General features: G+C 39.5%; 1 protein-coding gene across 4 annotated transcripts in view; it reads right to left on the bottom strand.

Annotated features, from left to right (window-relative positions):
• Positions 1 to 18,199, bottom strand: part of gpd2 (glycerol-3-phosphate dehydrogenase 2 (mitochondrial)) — a 128,024-nt gene that overhangs the window by 14,261 nt on the left and 95,564 nt on the right. For all 4 annotated transcript variants that reach the window (XM_043693788.1, XM_043693790.1, XM_043693789.1 and 1 more), the window contains 7 exons: positions 12,045 to 12,179; positions 11,339 to 11,517; positions 8,431 to 8,562; positions 6,389 to 6,547; positions 5,462 to 5,571; positions 5,267 to 5,345; positions 4,811 to 4,909 (listed from right to left, as the gene is read on the bottom strand). In XM_043693788.1, coding sequence (XP_043549723.1) covers positions 4,811 to 4,909; positions 5,267 to 5,345; positions 5,462 to 5,571; positions 6,389 to 6,547; positions 8,431 to 8,562; positions 11,339 to 11,517; positions 12,045 to 12,179 — 893 coding nt within the window. The remainder of the gene's footprint in view (positions 1 to 4,810; positions 4,910 to 5,266; positions 5,346 to 5,461; positions 5,572 to 6,388; positions 6,548 to 8,430; positions 8,563 to 11,338; positions 11,518 to 12,044; positions 12,180 to 18,199) is intronic.

Genomic DNA, 18,199 nt, shown 5'->3' with positions numbered 1-18,199 from the left:
CTACGAGCACTACTAATTCCCCCACATGGCCGGTCAGTAAACCTGACAGAAGTTACCACCTCACAATTGGTTATACAGCCCTAAACAGGGTCGTTCCAAAATTACACCATGGCATTTCCCATATGAGGCGTGATGCTATGATAACCAGCATCAAGAAGGAATGGCGATGGAAGGGCATGAACAAAGATTCTGTCACTGCTGTGTGACATGTCCCCAGCAGAACCCAGGCAGGCCCATTAAAATTAGAATGGGGCACCAGCCACGCCCAAAGGAGCCCGAGGAGAATGTACAGATAGATTTTACGGGACCTCTTTCCCAAACACATGGGAAGACATATAGCCTTGTGATTACTGACCAAATCACCACATGGGTTGAGGCCTACTCTACCCAGAACTGCTCAGCTAACACTGTGGCAAGGATTTTAGCTGAGGAGGTGATTCCCAGGTGGGGTGTGCCATCCCAGATTGACTTCGACCAGGGGACCATTATACTGGATGAGTTGGAAAAACCATATGTCGACTGATGGGCATTAAACAGAAATTCCACATTCTGGGATCGTGGAGCAAATGAACAGAACTCTTAAACCTTCCTTGCTAAGGCCATGCAGGACTCTGACAAACAACAGACTGTGGTTCTGCCTGCTATACTCATGCAACTCTAGTCCACCACCAGCTGGGCAACTGGTTTGACCCCTTATGAGTTGATGACAGGAACGGCAGTGTAACTGTCCAGGTCCATCATCATGGGGGATGCCGATGTTGAACCTCACCTTGATAGCAACATATTCTATGTGCACCCAGCTGAAGGAAATGCGGAAAACAGGGACAAACAGGAGGGGCAGGATGAACAGAGGCAATTGGAGGATTGTCCAGAGGTCCTGTCGGAGGATAGTAAAGTTAAGGTTAAGACTCTACCCATTAAACCTGGCTTCATCCCTAAGTGGAATACTCCCTGTGAAGTTATCATTAGCGGTGACACATGCACCTGTATGGACACGCGGGGGTCGGGGGTCTGGAAACCCTGGTCACAACTGAAGAAATATACAGAGACTGTTTGATGATCCTCACTCTTTGCTTTCTTTTCAGCCTGACTCCTCTTGAGGCCTGCTGACATTGTTTGTGCGCACGCGGTTGTTGTGAATGGACCAAGAGTGTGGGCTGTTGCATGCGGATGGTACAGCCTTTGGACTATTGTATACCTCCATTCAGTAAGCTCCAAGATGTTTCTGTTCATTTTTGCCTGTGCCTAGTACCCACTGGAACGGAGCACTGAAGGAAGTGTGCAACCTAGGTACTGTTCACCAGAGTAGGTACAGGTTACATGTTAATACTTACCTATACATGTCCTATATGCACACGCAGCAAAATAATATCTCTAAATGATGGGTCTGTACTTGAATCCCCTCACACTCTAGATGGGGGATTCCCCTGAGACCCTTTCCGTTTAATAAATCAAAAATGGCGGAATGGTGGTTAGACTAGGACCGATCCTCACAATTATCCATTTGTTGGGGGGGTCTGACAGAGAATCTCACAAGTCATTCGTGCAAGACCCTGACCATTTATGCTGCCAATGATAAGGTCACCTGGGAGACCGTAGGTTATAACATGCAAAACTATAAGGCCTGGTTCCTGCCTCACCACAACATACACCCCCAGCTCTGTCCTTCACAAATATCACAGGTGAACGAATGCCCACGAGGACTATTTGTTTTAAATGTAATCATACATCAGGGTGGAATGCTGGACCCAGTAAATGTTCCCAATCCCTGCTCCTTACCCTGTCCGGCCACCGATCATTTCTTTCTGGAAGGATTCTGAGCCTTGAAGTTGTCAATATGACTACAGGTAAAATTAGCTGAGGACTTACAATGGTACTTATTTTGTCCGTTTGATCTCAAGGCCTACCCTTGCGTCCCTCCAAATTGGTCTGCATACCTTGCTATCTGGTCCCTTTTGTTCTCCATTATAGTTCCCTTCGCCTTCATGACCAATATACACCTACTTCGATCCAAATGGTCCATCACTGAGACTGAGCAATTCTTTATGATCACCTTCCCGCCTGTGGGACTTCTAAGGCTGCTAGGGAACTGATCAATATGGCCTCGACCTTGGAAAGGCTGGCTAATGAGACTGCCAATGGCTTTGCAGCTGTTAGCATGGCCATCTCCGAGGTGTCGGCTGAGGTTATTGCCACCCGTACTGTTGCGTTGCAGAACCGTTTGGCCTTTGACTATTTGTTAACTGCACAAGGTGGCAGCTATGCTGTTATTAGCCCTGAGTGCTGCACATATATTCTGGACACCTTGGACAAAATAACTAACCGAATGGATCACATCCGCCTGGAGGCTGAAAAAATCCAGAAGGAAGGGAAACAGTTTCATGATTATGATCCCCCAGAGTGGCTAGGATGGCTACAAGGCGGATCTTGGGGTTCGTACCTTTTGCATGCCTTCATCACGTTCATTGTTATTGTAATCGCTTGTTGTGTGGTTATGGCTGTTTTTAACTCATGTTGTAAAGTTTTGACAGCGAGAATTATGCTGGGTGCTAGCCTCCACGTTGAGTTGCCTGGGAATTACCCTCTTTCTGGTCCCACTGATAATTACTGGAAGTATGTGGTCTGTTCATTATGCTTCCGCATGTCTCGGACCGCAAGGGGGGACCAAAAACAGAAACTAACTAAAGAAGAAATACTTGCAGAACACCATTCCCGGAAACAGTAATCTCTGCGTGCGTGTGCGCACGCGCAGAACACACGTTTCTGGAAACAGCAATCTCTGCATGCGTATGCGCATGCGCAGAATACAATTGCGTAGTACGCCCTTCCTGGAAACAGCAATCATTGCGTGCACATGTGCAGAACACAAGAAACCAACTTGTGCAAGCTTTTTTTGTACACATCATCTAGACTATAAAAACTGCTGTTCCTGTTGTTCTGGGAGAGACAGCGCGGTCAAGTCCCGCGGTTAGGTTCAGAAACATGCTGCCCCTCCCAAAAGCTTTTGATTTAATACATTTGATTGACTTGCTTCTAAATTTGAGTTTTATTAATTCTACTACAACAAGGATTGAATCGTGTTAGTGCCCATCGATCTTGGCCTGAGATGCATTTTGATCAGATACTACATGGAAGTCCTTCGGGTGGAGCAGTGAGCTGAATCTGCCAGGTACCCACTCCGACTTCCACGCAAGTTTTCTCAACATCAGTTTGGTTGGCACATTTGGTAAGAACTGAAAATGTGTTGCTGGAAAAGCGCAGCAGGTCAGGCAGCATCCAAGGAGCAGGAGAATCGACATTTCGAGCCCTTCTTCAGGAATGAGGAAGGTGTGCCAAGCAGGCTAAGATAAAAGGTAAGGAGGAGGGACTTGGGGGAGGGGCGTTGGAAATGCGATAGGTGGAAGGAGGTTAAGGTGAGGGTGATAGGCCAGAGTGGGGGTGGGAGCAGAGAGGTCAGGAAGAAGATTCCAGGTTAGGAAGGTGGTGCTGAGTTCGAGGGTTGGGACTGAGACAAGGTGGGGGGAGGGGAAATGAGGAAACTAGAGAAATCTGAGTTCATCCCTTGTGGTTGGAGGGTTCCTAGGCGGAAGATGAGGCGCTCTTCCTCCAGCCGTCGTGTAAGCCGTTGTCTTACATTTGGTAAGAAAGAATGCTGAATATTACTACGGAAAGTTGGGCTGTTAACAAGAGCTTTAAGAAACGATAATTCCCTTTAAGATGCAAATCATTGCTACCTAGCAAGAAACTGACTGCGCCGCATATCAAAAGGATAAAAGATGGAGTGATATTCTCCAGATGTAGAGAAGGGCCTTGCTGGACTCCTCATCCAATTCTGCCACAAATCCTGCTCATCACTAGACCCACATTAAATTCCACCTTCTGTTCTGAAGTATCTATTAAGACAACTACAATCATAGCATTACACAACTTCCATTGTAGAAGGATATTGATGTTGCTATCAGTGAATTAAAACATCAAACATTAAGTCTCATCAACAATGAGGAGATACAAAGTTAAATATTCTGTTTCTAGACTCTTAATGTGTATGTTTTAATTTTTTGACCACTAAACTTAAATTAGTGTTTGAATTGGACAAATAATTAATAACTAATGTTTATCCTGAACATTAATATTCTGATTTTAACACATGGACATCATCATCACATTCCAGTGCACATCAATTTCTATTTATTGAAACTACAATTTAATGATTGCATTCTATAATCTGTATAACTGCCTGGCAGAAGAAATAAATTAAAACAGTTTATTTACACATTTGAGATACTCACTATTATTACATTCAAATAAACATTAATTAAAAAATCAGGCTGGATGCAAAAGGTAAAATATCTGCAGTGTTCTACCACAATGCAGTTATCTACAACTCATCTGAAGAAGGACAATTACCATTTCCTCTGCCTTGATCTTGTTTGTTTAAATTGACACAGCGAAGAAAGACCTGACATTGATCAAAATCCCTTGCAATAATTTATCTTATGTTCTGCATTCATCACTGTCACCATAAAGGAAAGACCTGGCAGATATTTGAAATACCTATCCAGGACAAGATCTACAAAAATAAACTCTACTTTCAGAGGAAAAATAAACTCAAATGCTCGAGGACAAAGTTAAATAAGCAGACCGAGAATCTCAATTTTATCTTCCACACAAAATAAATTAATGCCAAAAAAAAACTGAACAGTCCTCTTTATTCAAAGGGGAAATCTTGGTAAATAATCTAAGCAATTTAAATGATTTCCAAATTACACCATCATTCCTTTTAAGGTTTATGGGAAAGATAGATACCAACCTGTAAGAATTCAATTAGTTCTACCTGCCCATTCTTATTTATGTCAACTTCATGTAAGATTTCATAGAGAGTCTGTTCATGCACCTGATAACCAATACTCTAGATAAAAGACAAACAAAAATCAAATAGTTTGTTATTTTAAATTGCATCATTGTTACCAAAGTATAAACTACTTTGCTGTGAATATAAAGGGTTTATCTCATTGTTGCATGAGCTTTTCTGCTATGCAGTGATAACAGTTTCTACTGGGATTAAATATTTATTGTAAGAGGTCTGTTATAACAGTTTGAAGTTACATATTATTTTTCGTTACTTAATTAAGTGGAACAGTTAAAAATGTGCTGAAATAAATGATGAAATATGGACTGCTTTCATAATTTCTGTAAATAATTCTACTTGAAAAAAAGTGCGAGACTAACTTTTAATTACAACAGAGGTGGTGAAGAATTGCCTTACCTCTAATACACGTTGAACATCAGGCATTGTGATAAAACCCTTCTGACCCTCATCAAATTTCTGAAACCTTTTTGTGTACCTGGAAAAGCAAGTACATCAACTTGAAGAAGCCAACATTTAAAAACAAAAACTCAAATAGCAAAACGAGGACAGTGTGGAGGAGAAAAAGTAAAATGTAAAGAAAATATATTTTACTTATCCACTTCTAAAGGTGACAGGCTTATTTCTGTGTTTTTTAGTTGATCAAATCGAGCCTTGTAGCCCATTTCATGGTACAGAAAGTCTCGAACAGCCGCCAATTCATCCTAAATATTTGCAATGAAAACTAAGTTCAGTGTGTTAGAAATAAACAATATAATAGAATAATAAATAAGACTTAAATTATAAAAGAAGTCATATTTATCACTTTATATGATGAAAAGTTCAAATCAAATCAAATCTATACCATGTAACTTAAATATTGTTTAAAATCCATGGTGCAATTTAATGAGTAGTTAACAATCATAAAAGCAAGGAAGCTTTTGGAAAAACCTACAGACAGGTCTTAAACAAACACTGTTTAAGTGATATTATGTGAGAAAATAGAACTGCAAATGAATATTAATTTAGCAAGATATCTGTATTTCCTTAGTTTGTTTTCCCATTAAAAGAAATCCTGTATCTTCAGGATAATTCAAGAAAAAAATCCATTAAACAAACTTTTTCTGCAGATAATAGAACCATTATTTCCACATAGTCAGGTCAATTTCAATGAAGAAAAGTCCAGTCAGTCAATTCCTAACTGTTGCAACCCAGCACTGAAATTCCCACTTGGTTCATTTGATTCAATGGATTTAGACCTACTTTGAATAAAACTATTATTAAAAGTGTATTGATATAGGCTCTCCTATTTATTTTCAAATCCATAATTCATTTAATAAAACAAGGGCTTCTTTACAGCAAATATTCAGAAGGGCAGATATTTGGTTTGTGTGGATGCAGTTATTATATTCAGCTTGCTGTAAATAATGAAGGAACAATGCAAAAGAAATCTATGGGTGTCATCTGAAATTATTAGCATTTTGTTTGGCTACAGTCATCTAATAATACAGAATTTACAAATTAAAATATGAAGTAGTTTACCTGCATCCGTTTCTCACTCCAGTTTAATTCTCCAGCCATTATTTCTATGATGCGTGGAAGGGCCTCTTCAGCAGCCTGCACGTTCACAAATGCAAGACGTGTACGGCGGGCGAGGATATCAATAGCTCTACATGCATACTCTTTCATAGCATATTTGACCTACACAGAAGGCACTGAATTTTATTTTAGATTCGAGAGACATTAAAACTTTTCCTACATCTCCACCTGGCATTCTATTGATGACCTTACACTGCTGGTTTGAGAAAGTGGCAGGGAGAAGGGTAAGGTTAGCCTTGATGCATGCTGAACTCCAGTAGAAAAGCCTGTTGCTTGAAAATCCTCTTTATCCTTCCTGTTCATTAATCAATCCTCTCTCTGTGCTAATATTTCACCTAAGCCCTCATCTTTTGTGTTGCTGTTTCGTACAGTATTTTGTTAAATGCCTTTTGGAAATCCCAAGTACATTATTAGTTCCCTTTATCTATCCTGTTGGTTAGATTCCCTTCACAGATTGCCATTGAAGGAGCTGAATTAGTTTCTATTAGTTAAGTGTTAAATTTTTATGCAGAGATGTAAAATGTAATGTTTTTCAGTAAAAGCGATTGGACAAAATTGAAGAACCGAAAAGGTACACACGGCAGAGCAAGGCCAGGAATGTAGGGCGCTGCACTATCAAAAAAGCCAAACACAACCTTTGGTGGAATAAAAACAATGCCATTCATAGCTGTGTGTATGATCAATTGGTTGAAGGTGGGTTGTCAGTTCCCATCTGGAGAGGAAGTCCTGTCTCAGAAAGCTGCTGCCAATCTGACTGGTTGGCAATTCTCAAAGACCCCCTCCACCACTGAGATTGGTGGGCTGCCACCCAGTTTTCAACCAAGGCCCAAGCAGAATTAACTTGTCAGGCACACTCAAACTGTGACCACCTCCTCATGACCTAAATATTGTGGCTGGGTGGGAAGTGGTCGTTAGTTAGCCAAGTGGGGTAAGAATGGGAGGACTGCCCTACGTCTCACCTGTCTGCTTCTTACAGTTATTGCCAGGGCAGGGTAGGCAGATAAATGAGAGCAAGTACATCCTCATAATGTTATGGGGCGCCAAAGCCTGCAATCCAAGCAAAGGACCTAAAACTATTCTTTGAGATTTTGGGGAGCCTTCAATCAGGGTTTACTGTGTTGGGTATATTGTCCTTGAGCATGGGGCACTCTGATCGAAGGCCCACACAAAAAGTACGTCTAAAATCCATGGTCATGCCATTCTATCTCCTGACAACACCTGAAAAGGGTGAAAAGCAGTTTCTTAATTGTTCCTGATTCCATAGATGGCAACATTTTTTCCAGTTGTTTCAAAGTCAGTACTTCGACAAAACCCGAACTTTGAAGTCTGTGAACTCAACCGTGTTCTAATTTGGCAAATGATGCAACCCTAACCAAGCTAGAGTGCAAGCCTGATGTAACTGTTAAACATTTTGCCACACTGTGTCAATCATCTTGATGCACCACTTTGGAGGTGTGTGTGTCTTTTGCGACAGTCAATTCCATTGGACGACATTGGATGTTTAGAATGACATGCCCCTGATGAATGCTCCAATTTCTGGTCTGCTCAGAACTTCACTGCTTCAATGAGAAAACTACTCGAGATTTTACATATCTCAGTAATCACATCTCTAAATAAGAGCCCTCTCTTAATTAGAATCATAGAATCATAGAATCCCCACAGTGTGGAAACAGGCCCTTCGGCCCAACAAGTCCACATTGACCCTCCGAAGAGCAACCCACCCTGACCCATTGCCCCACCATATGTTTACCCCCAACTAATACCCCTAACCTATATATCCCTGAACACTATGGGCAATTTAGCATGGCCAATTCACCTAATCTGGACACCTTTGTGATTGTGGGAGGAAACCGGAGCACCCGGTGGAAACCCACGCAGAAAAAGGGACAGTGTGCAGTCATGGGGTGATTGTTGTACAGTTATCAAGGGTTATTTCAAATCTATTCATTAATCAATGTGAACATTAGCAAAATAATATTTCATACCTCTGCTTCAATATATGGGAACTCAGCCACCAAACGCTTGCCAACTATAGGCCACCTCTTTCCAGTAACTTGAGCCAATCTGGCAACCTGAAATGCTTTGTCCCCATAAGTAGAAGCAAGATGTTGTGCAACCTAAAGAATGAGAGCGTTATTGTAAAAAACAGTTAAAATGTACAATGTATTTTTGTGTTAAGTGTCTTTTGTTCACAAAATTCTTTCATATTCACACAACAATTATCTGGGACATTCTACTTAATGCTATGTGGTTCTGGAGCTTTCTTTTCCCTGAGGTTCTGATTCTAAATAAGTAACAAACATACATACTTGTGAACAATGTTTTGTGGGAGCATATAGAGTATGTGAGCAACAATGTGAGATTGTGAGTGAGATTGGGTGTGGGAATTTGTGAAAGATTGTGTGAGGAATTGCACATGTGACTGAGTGAGATTGTAAGTCAAAATGTGACTTAGAATGTGTCGTAGGGAAAGAGAATGAATGTGAGAAAAACTTGAGAGTAAGAGAGAGTGAGTGAGTGACAGGGTCAAAGAGTATAAAAGAAAAAGAAAAGTGCTCGTTTGAGAAACTATATGAGAAAGGGGAGGGAGAAAGAGAATATGTGAATGGAACATCATATATGAGAGGGATTGAATGAGTATACTTGAGAGAAAGAGAGATAGAGAGAGTATGTTATGAGGGAGATTATGATGGAGATTTCAAGCTGCAATCAAATATCCATAGGCATTTAAGGAACCTTTTCTTTGTAGAGGTTTATGAGAAATATGTGGAGTGGGGCTAATTAAAAGTAGTTAATTGAGGAGACAGATATGCTGCCACTTTGTGATTGTACTATAATTTTACTGAAACATTTTTGTCTTGCTGGACAATTACAGTGGAAATTATTGCTTATATAATTTTTCTTCTTTCCACACACATGCATGCTTCAACCAGCTTTTCTATATTATAGATATGTGTGCATGCGTGTGGAGGATATGACAAAGAGACAAAAAAATGAAAAGCTCTGCCTCTGATAAAATTTAAGATTTTAACAAGAAGCAATGTTTCTTGGAGATGAACTAGGATGTGCAAACATTTTCTAAAGGACCTCTGGATTTACATGATTTATGTAATGTTTAACTTAATTATTTTTTTAAATAACAGCTTGAATAGTGTCTCTTTGCTGACTTTCATGATTGCACACATTATGCTGATGCACAAGGTTCCAGTTCTGTCTGGACAAGGTGTGCCACACCATCCTAATGATTGTGCTCTGCACAATTGGAGTAGGCAATGAGACAATGTGCTGGATGCAGAAAATCTGGGGCAAGGGCAACAGTCTGACAATGAAGACAAGGACTCTGGGGTGAAAAGAAAGTTGCCGTTGTCCATGTCAGAATTCAGATGTGCCCAGGACTACGAGCCAGAGAAAATTTCAACTGTATGCAACTTACAATCTTTCTCTGTTATTCTGTCATGATGACCAAATCTGGTTGCCATTATGGGGCAAAGTTCAAAATCTGTTAGCTTCATTTCAATTCCTTTTTCTTTTCTGTAAATAAAGGCTCACATTTGTTTTTTTAACAGTGTGATTGTTTTCCTGTGTGATGCTCCCCCTCACCTGGCTTTCGAATACACAAGTAGGGATGTCTTGCTGCAAATGTGCAGGACCTAGGTAAGTCCACACCTAGAGTATTGTGTACTTTAGTTGCTTTATCTGAGGAAGGATGGTCTGGCTATGGAAGGAGTGAAACAAATGTCTATCAGACTGATTTCTGCGATGGGAGGACGATGTATGAAGAGAGATTGGATGAGTTGTAACTATATTCACGAGAGTTTAGAAGAATAAGGGGAGGATCTCACAGAAACTTTTAAAATTTGAACAGGACTACACAGAATAAGTGTAGGAAGGATGTTTCTGGTGATGATGGGATCCTGAGCTGGGATCACAGTCTAAGGATACAGGGTAAGTTATTTAAGAATGACATATGGAGAAATTTCTTACCCAGAGAGTGGTTGGTCAGTGGAAGTTTGTGCCACATTGAGGTCAAAGCATTGCATATTTTCAAGGAGGAGTTAGATATTAGTCTTAGAAAGTGGAAAGAGGGTTTGGAATTGCATGATCAGCCACGATCATATTGAATGGCAATGCAGGCTCGAAGGGCCAAATGGCCTACTCCAGTTCCTATTTTCTATGTTTCTATGAACGATGACAAACTACAGGGCTACAGAGGATAATGGGAAAAAGTAACAGTGACTCAGAGGGTATTCGTATGGGATACAGTTATTGACAGATAAAGTGATGACCTGGTAGTTAAACAGTGACAAGAGTGAAGTACAGCATTCTATGTGCAAAGGAGTGACACCCATTTTGCCTACATGCCATGGGCAGCATGGCTTTGTGGCAGTTGTGTGATTACACTGCTAGTGAGGAACAACACCAGATTGTAACACTTGTCCAAGTGCACTGTGGTCTTTCAAAACTGATGTTGGCAGAAGAGATGACAGTGTTTCAGCAGATAGTTACTGAGTGGCGAATTATTGTGGGAAGGATGCATGGTAAGACGAGGCCAAATCGGATGAGAGATACATCATAGGACAGGGTAGGTAATTAATGAGTCCAGTTTAGTAAGATACGGCGAAAACACTTGCTAGGTTTGGCAGCAAGAAGCCTCCAATAAACTCTAATTAATTTAAATTTAGCCAAAAAAAGATTCAGCTCTACGACTCCATCTGAGATGCATCAGACAGCTGAAATAGATGGATTAGCAAATTATTCAAGAATTCCAAATGACACTACTTAAGAAAAGTTTACTTTACCCTTCAGTGCTGCATTTTGTAAAGTCAGCAGAAAAGGGTCTTTTGTTTAAAACCAACTAAGTTGTTAATTCATTAACCACTTGACATTGCTTACCTCAGATCCTAGACCATAGTATTGTACCAAAGTAATGTAAAGAGTAGGAGTCCACTTATGGGATCCTTCCAGTAGAAGTCCAACTGTCTTGCATGGTTCTGCAAAATCCAGGTTACAAGCTTTGACAGCAACATCTATCGTGTCTTCTGCCATTTTACGATAAGTGGTCCATTTACCACCTATAAAATACATTTGTGGAGCTGTAACTCCATTTTGTCAGAGACAACAGAATTGCTACTTTTCTCACTAAGCAGGTCATCAGGTATTAGCAGGCAGCATCCTTCTCATCTTTTTTGTGTGATCATTAGACATCTATTATTTCTCTTTTTCCTGTACTCACTAATATACATTATGCTGCTAACCACTCTTCCTTATTCCTGATTAAACCCAAGCCAATTTCCATACACGAAGATCTCTATATTTATTTTGCATTATTCCATGCATTCCCTTTGTCTATAACTTGAAACATATGGCAATTCATAAAATTAAATGTTCTTTGCTAATAAAAAGGAGTAAATAAAAGAGAAACAATGCATTGAAAAATATGAAGATTGATATGTCACATGTTAGATAAATGTAAGGGGAAGCTAAATGTAAATGAAGAAAGGAATTGTGCAGTTCAACAATTTCAAAACTGGCTTGAAAAATTCATATTTATTGACTTCAACCAATAATAAAATCAAAGTACTGTGGATTCAAATAATACCTGCAATAGTCACCAGTCTGCTGTCAGTCACTGTCACAACATGATTGCGAGAGATAGACTGGGTATTCTTTGAGTTGGGATCAGATACCAGCGGACGAATGCCACTCCAAGCTGCAAGTACATCTCCTCTTCTTACTGTGCATAGCAACAGATCATGACCAAAGGTTATTGTGTAGTGACCATTCTCTATCAAGATTTTTTTTTAGTAAGTAAGTTGTGAGAAACTTCAAGGAAGACAGACAAATCCAGTATACAATTTAATTCCCTGTCCTTAGAATGGAAATGCTTCAGTCTGGATGCCATCTCTGCTTCAGAAACTGAATGCTTTGATTTGCACCATTACACATTTTGTACTGGGACATAAAATATTTTGATTACCTTCATCAACCTTTAACAGTTTAAGATAATTTTAGGGAGGCACAATGAATCTCTCTCCTCAGTTTTGTACGGGCATGGATACTAGTGTCCTTGATGACTCAATAATTATGTACCTAGATCAACTTCCTTGATGACAAGCTCTCAATAATTGGGAAACTGAATTCAGTAAATCTGGTACTTTAATGAATTAAACTCTTGGGATATCAAAGTCATTGTCTTCACTTCTTGCCATAAACTCTACTGATTTCAGGCTGAAGACAGATAGTTTGCAAACTCTGTAACAAATTTGGACTGATCCCGTAGCTATTTCACCCCATTTTAAAATTACTGAAATACTTTTCAATTTAAGCTCAAACTTGGAGCAGAACTCTACTATTTAGAGAATGCACTACATCAACTTACCAACGCCCCTTCAATGGAGCTTACCAAACCAACACCGTCCACCACCTAGATGCACAAGGGCTGCAGATGCACAGGGCTATCACCAACTCCGAGTTTCCATTCAAGCCACACACCATCCTGACTTGAAACTATCACTGTTCCTTCACTATTGTTGGATCAAAGTCCTGGAACTCACTTCCTAACATTACTGGCAGTGTCTCTCCAACACATGGACTGCAGCAGTTCACAGAGAGTGCCATCACCTTCGGCCCAACAAGTCCACACCGACCCTCCGAAGAGTATCCCACCCAGGCCCATTCCCCTACATTTACCCCTGACTCATGCACCTATACATCCCTGAACACTGTGGGCAATTTAGCATGGCTAATTCACCCAACCTGCACATTTTTGGATTGTAGAAGGAAACCAGAGCACCTGGAGGAAACCCACACAGACAGAAAGAATGTGCAAGCTCCACACAGACAGAAAGTCACCTGAGGCTGGAATCGAACCCAGGTCCCTGGTACTGTGAGGCAGCAGTGCTAACAGTTGAGTCACGAGCTACCCCAAAGGGCAATTAAGGATGTATAGCAACTGCTACTGGCTTAGCCATCGAAGCTCACATACTGTGAAGTATTTTTTTTTTAAATCAGCCCTCATATTCTTTATTTGACCATACCAATAGTCACCAGTGCCACCCTTTTCTGAACATTTCCATTTGCATATTAATTCAGCAATACAACATTCTCCTATAATACAAACTCCAAAGTAAGTACAAGCTAACACTTCCTATCATTATATCTTCCTTCAATTCATAGAGCTTTACATTGCTAGAGGTGGCCAGTTCTTACTTTTCCAAAATTCTTGTAGAACTGAGGTGATCCTTTTTGTTGTGGCATTTCTCCAGGAGGCAGCTGTTGCTGACTAGCCCTCTGGAGCCAATGTCAAACAGCCTGGCATCATTGCCAAAGTTTTTTAATTTGATCTTGGAATGCAAGCATTTCTTGCCTTCCTAGCATTTGTTCCCAATCCCTAACTCGCCTTGAGAAGTTTGTGTGAGCCAGCTTGTTGAATATATTCCTTTTCCCACAGAGGACAGGCTCCTGAGTAGAAATACATGAAGCTTCTAGCTAGCATAAATAAGCCTCACTGCAAGTCTCACTAATAGCAAGTCTCACTGATAATCTTAAATTGGTTGTTTCTGTAATTGTTGTTTGACAGCAAGTGCTGTCCAGGTGCAAATCAAATCGAACGCTATCCTTAATATTTTCAGTTTTGAAGATATGAGCTTGCTGCCTTAGAACTTTGTCTATTGTGAACAGATGTGGGGAAGTGCTATCTCCTCCATCTCTTAGTGTTATGTTTACCTGTTATACCTACATTTCAGGGCAATTGTAATAAGGGGAGTTGAAATGTTGAGCCACAGGGCGATTTGGTTGATTGGTGTGGGTGTCTCGGAGATGTTCCCTAAAATGAGCTTGCTGCCTTAGAACTTTGTCTATTGTGAACAGATGTGGGGAAGTGCTATCTCCTCCATCTCTTAGTGTTATGTTTATCTGTTATACCTACATTTCAGGGCAATTGTAATAGGATTAGAGTTAGAGTTAGGCTCAAAGCCTAGAGTGCTCAAAGAATAAAAGGAATAATGGTCGCTGTGCTACCTTGTAGCTTTGTCAGATTAATGAAGATCTTGTTTTGCTGATTTGTAGTTCTGGAGTGAGAGGGTGGCATATAATACTAGCTGCCTACAGTGGACAGAGAAACATTTCTTTGAGGTTCCTCTCCCTATGACACAAACTGAGCAGTCAAATTCACCTCTCTCCAAACTCAAGGAGTTCTTCTGTTCCTCCCTAAAGTGATTTATTGTTTCTTCTATGAACAATCGAGTGTTTTTTACCAGATAGTGAACTCAAGTGGCCCAAATACTTTCTGGTTTACTTGTTGCCCCAGTCCCAAAGAATAAAAGTGAGATTGAATGCTTCTAAAGGGCACTCTCCAATATTTTGGTAGCCCATCACATTATTCTCTTTTTACATGGAATTGACAACTGGATATCCTTTAATGGCCCAGGAAATTACAGCTAATAAAGCACTGATTACTGGACAAAGCCCAGCTCTGTTGGTAAATCCAGGGTAACTCACTTTAGAGACTTCTAGCTGCCGTGTCACAATAAAACTTTCTTGAATTAGCAACGTCACAGTTCAGTGAGAAGGTAGTATCTAATATACTCTCAACAGCAATCAACCAGAACACTCAACTGCGTTAGAATATTCCTTACTGCGTTAGAATAGTATTTTCAAATGCCAAATCCGCCAGCCCAATGCATTATGGTTTCTCTAAATAAAGATGATAAACTGGTTCCAAGATGTCAAGTCTTCTATCCTGCATTTAAGAATCGCCAAAAAACCCCATGACATTATATTTTTAATTGTTCATGCAAACATTTCCTTTGAAAACAAACTCTGTTAATAGTGTTTTTCATGCTGTTAGTTGACATCATAAAGAGAGTTTTTAATTTTTCCACAGTCCCTTGTAGATTAAGCATTTCCTACTGCACACAGCACTGAATGGAAGAACAGACTGGATTTCAATGATGGCTACAAAAACATTATTTGAAATGTATTAAATATTTATAACTTAAATCTTGCAGATCAGTGTGAGAATCAAATTTCAAGACATATTCTGAAAAAGAAACCAGAAACGGGCAGAAAATAAACTGAAAGAATAAAGCATGATGTAAATTATTACAAATTTTCCCCAAACATGAAAACAATGTATCACAAACCATGACAAAAAATTCAAATGCTTGACTTTTATCAAGTTGCCCGTCATGGAACTTTAGGAATTGCCTTACGCTAAGACACACAAATGCTGCAAAGCCAGTCAAATTTAACAAACAAAACATTACTGGCGCTGGAAGCTGTTCAAAAGAGATTCATTAAGCTGATTCTTTGGATGAAGGGGTTGACTTACTGAGAATAGTTAAATAAGTTAGAGTTTTATTCCTTAGGTGTTTAGAAGAATGAGAAATTATCTAATTGAACCATAAAAATTTGAGGGGTCGTGACAGGGTAGATGTTATGATGTTTTCACCAGTGGGGGAATTTCGAATCAGAGGACATAGTTACGGAATAAGAGACATTCATTTAAAAGTGAAATGCAAAGGAATGTCTGCAGTCTCTACCCTAGACAGCTGTGGAGGCTAGATCACTAAGTATTTAAGGAGGAAGCAAATAGATCTTTGAAATGTCACTGAGTTGAGGGCCATGCAGAGCTGGCATGAAAGAGGAGTTTAGTCCAGGGGTAGACCAGCCATGATCGTGTTAAATGGCAGCACAGACTTGAGGAGCCAAATGGCATACTCCTGCTCCTGTTACTCATGGTTTAGTAAGAAAGTTTGAAATGAAAATGCAGATACAAAACTTATCTAAGTAAACAAATGCACAGAATATATTATGTTGCAATATTTTAGTAGCATAATGCTACAAGGAAATGGAAAGCACAGATTATGCACAACCGTTTATCTGCTGAAGAAATGATCACATCTCATTTTGTAGTTGGCTAGATTACTAAACTGCTTCTGCATTCCAAATCAAATTTTACAAGCTTTGTTGAGCTGTCAACATTTATATTCTGCTACATGAAGCAAACTATCTAAAAACTGTTGATGTTTTTATAAAATTGGAATATTACATTTTTGAATATTTTCGAAAAGAAAATTCAAAGTTTTCAACAACCTTGATTTTAGATCACATCACCCACAAATCATGCATAAAGTCAGCTACATTTTGCTTTCATTGCATGAAAGTAAGTCTTGGAGCACTCATAACTGACCGATCCTGACATCCACTTGTATTCCAAATACAATTACTCTATTTACCCATAAATAAAAGTAAAACTTCCAAATAGTATGTTTCCAAATTCTTTACATGGTTTAACTGAGAAACAGAGTCAAGAAACACTACCCCCAGCTTTTGCAACTAGAGAAAATCCAAAATGAACAGAGGTGCCACTCGACAACTGATATATATTGCTAAAAAGAGATATATTGTCAAAGCTTTTCATCTTGCACTCATCAGTACAAATTTAACAATGCCAAATTTCACAGTTTAAACTTTAAGAGAAAAGGGTGTTAACTGGACAGCAAATTGACTCTGATTGGCCATGGGGAAAGCAGTGGAAAACTATGGTTACAAAGCTCTCTTGTAATTCAAATAGGTACAAGGCTTAAATACATTCATTTTCTTTGCACGGAAGGCTTGAACGAATGTAGGTCGTTTTTAGCAAGTGTAATTAGCCATGCTATGAGTTTGACTGATTACCTTAAAATTGGTTTGTAGTGTAGCGATTAGAGCACTTGGGATCACTCAGAACCTTTTAATCCATTGTTTAAATTATAGTGTCGTTTTTAAAGTTTGGTATTCTTGAAGGTTTGTCATGAATACAAGCCAAACAACTTTGTCAAAATATCTCTCTTTTCATACAAGCTTTAAGTTTGTAAGACCAAAATGAGCAAGAAATCAATGTGATTTTACATTGAGACAGAGTACAAAAAGGATGGAGTAGTTTCCAAACCAATTGGCTTTTAATGGAGGCTTTTAAAAATGAAAAGAGGGCGAGTAGGGAGCTTAAGGGCAAGAATTATAAGGTAGTAGGGGGTGGCACTGAGCAAGAGATAGCCAAAGGTCCTGCACAAACAAAGGACCAGAGTTACAATACTACAATGCATGCGGCAAGTAATTTCACAGATAGTAAGAAGCACAGGACATGGAATAATTTGATGACTAGGAAATCAGCACCAAATGGGGAATTGATTGAAATGGGCAAATACAGCAAAATAGATGGACGGGAATTTTTGTTGTCAAGTGGTACTGGAATTGGCAAAGTTTATACTGAGTTGAGATTGAGAGCTTTGCAAAGTGGGCACTGTCTACGAGTGATGAAGGCATAACTGTTTCCAAACAGAGGAAGTGAATTACACAGGGAATGTTGCTGTGAATATGAAATAAGACAAATCTGGTAAAAAGCTGGATACAAAGTTGAAAGACTAGGCTCAAAACAAGCATTACATTTATAATGAAAGGTCTATAATATAGCTTCATTATCATTTTTGGAATTTGTATTTCAAAATAGAGACATGTAAGTATGAACAGTGACTAAATCTACCATTTATCAGAAAGTAGGTCAATGCAGACCCCTTGCCTTAATGATGGAAAGAAGTTTATACTTCTGGGTTTATGGCAGGTTTCTTTTTAAAAGATTCTAGGATTGAACAAGTTTTTGTGTTGTTCAGTTAGCTGACAGTTCAGTTGAGAAGCAAGTTAGTTTCTCTTCCAAGACTTCAGGGAACAAGTCTGCTCAACGAAAAGGTTAAATTGGTGAAACTTCCAAAAGGG

This window comes from Chiloscyllium plagiosum, chromosome 7, assembly GCF_004010195.1.
Source record: "Chiloscyllium plagiosum isolate BGI_BamShark_2017 chromosome 7, ASM401019v2, whole genome shotgun sequence".
In the NCBI taxonomy this organism is placed as follows: domain Eukaryota; kingdom Metazoa; phylum Chordata; class Chondrichthyes; order Orectolobiformes; family Hemiscylliidae; genus Chiloscyllium; species Chiloscyllium plagiosum.
The sequence above is the reverse complement of the archived record's forward strand: the minus strand, read 5'-3'. Positions and strand labels throughout refer to the sequence as shown.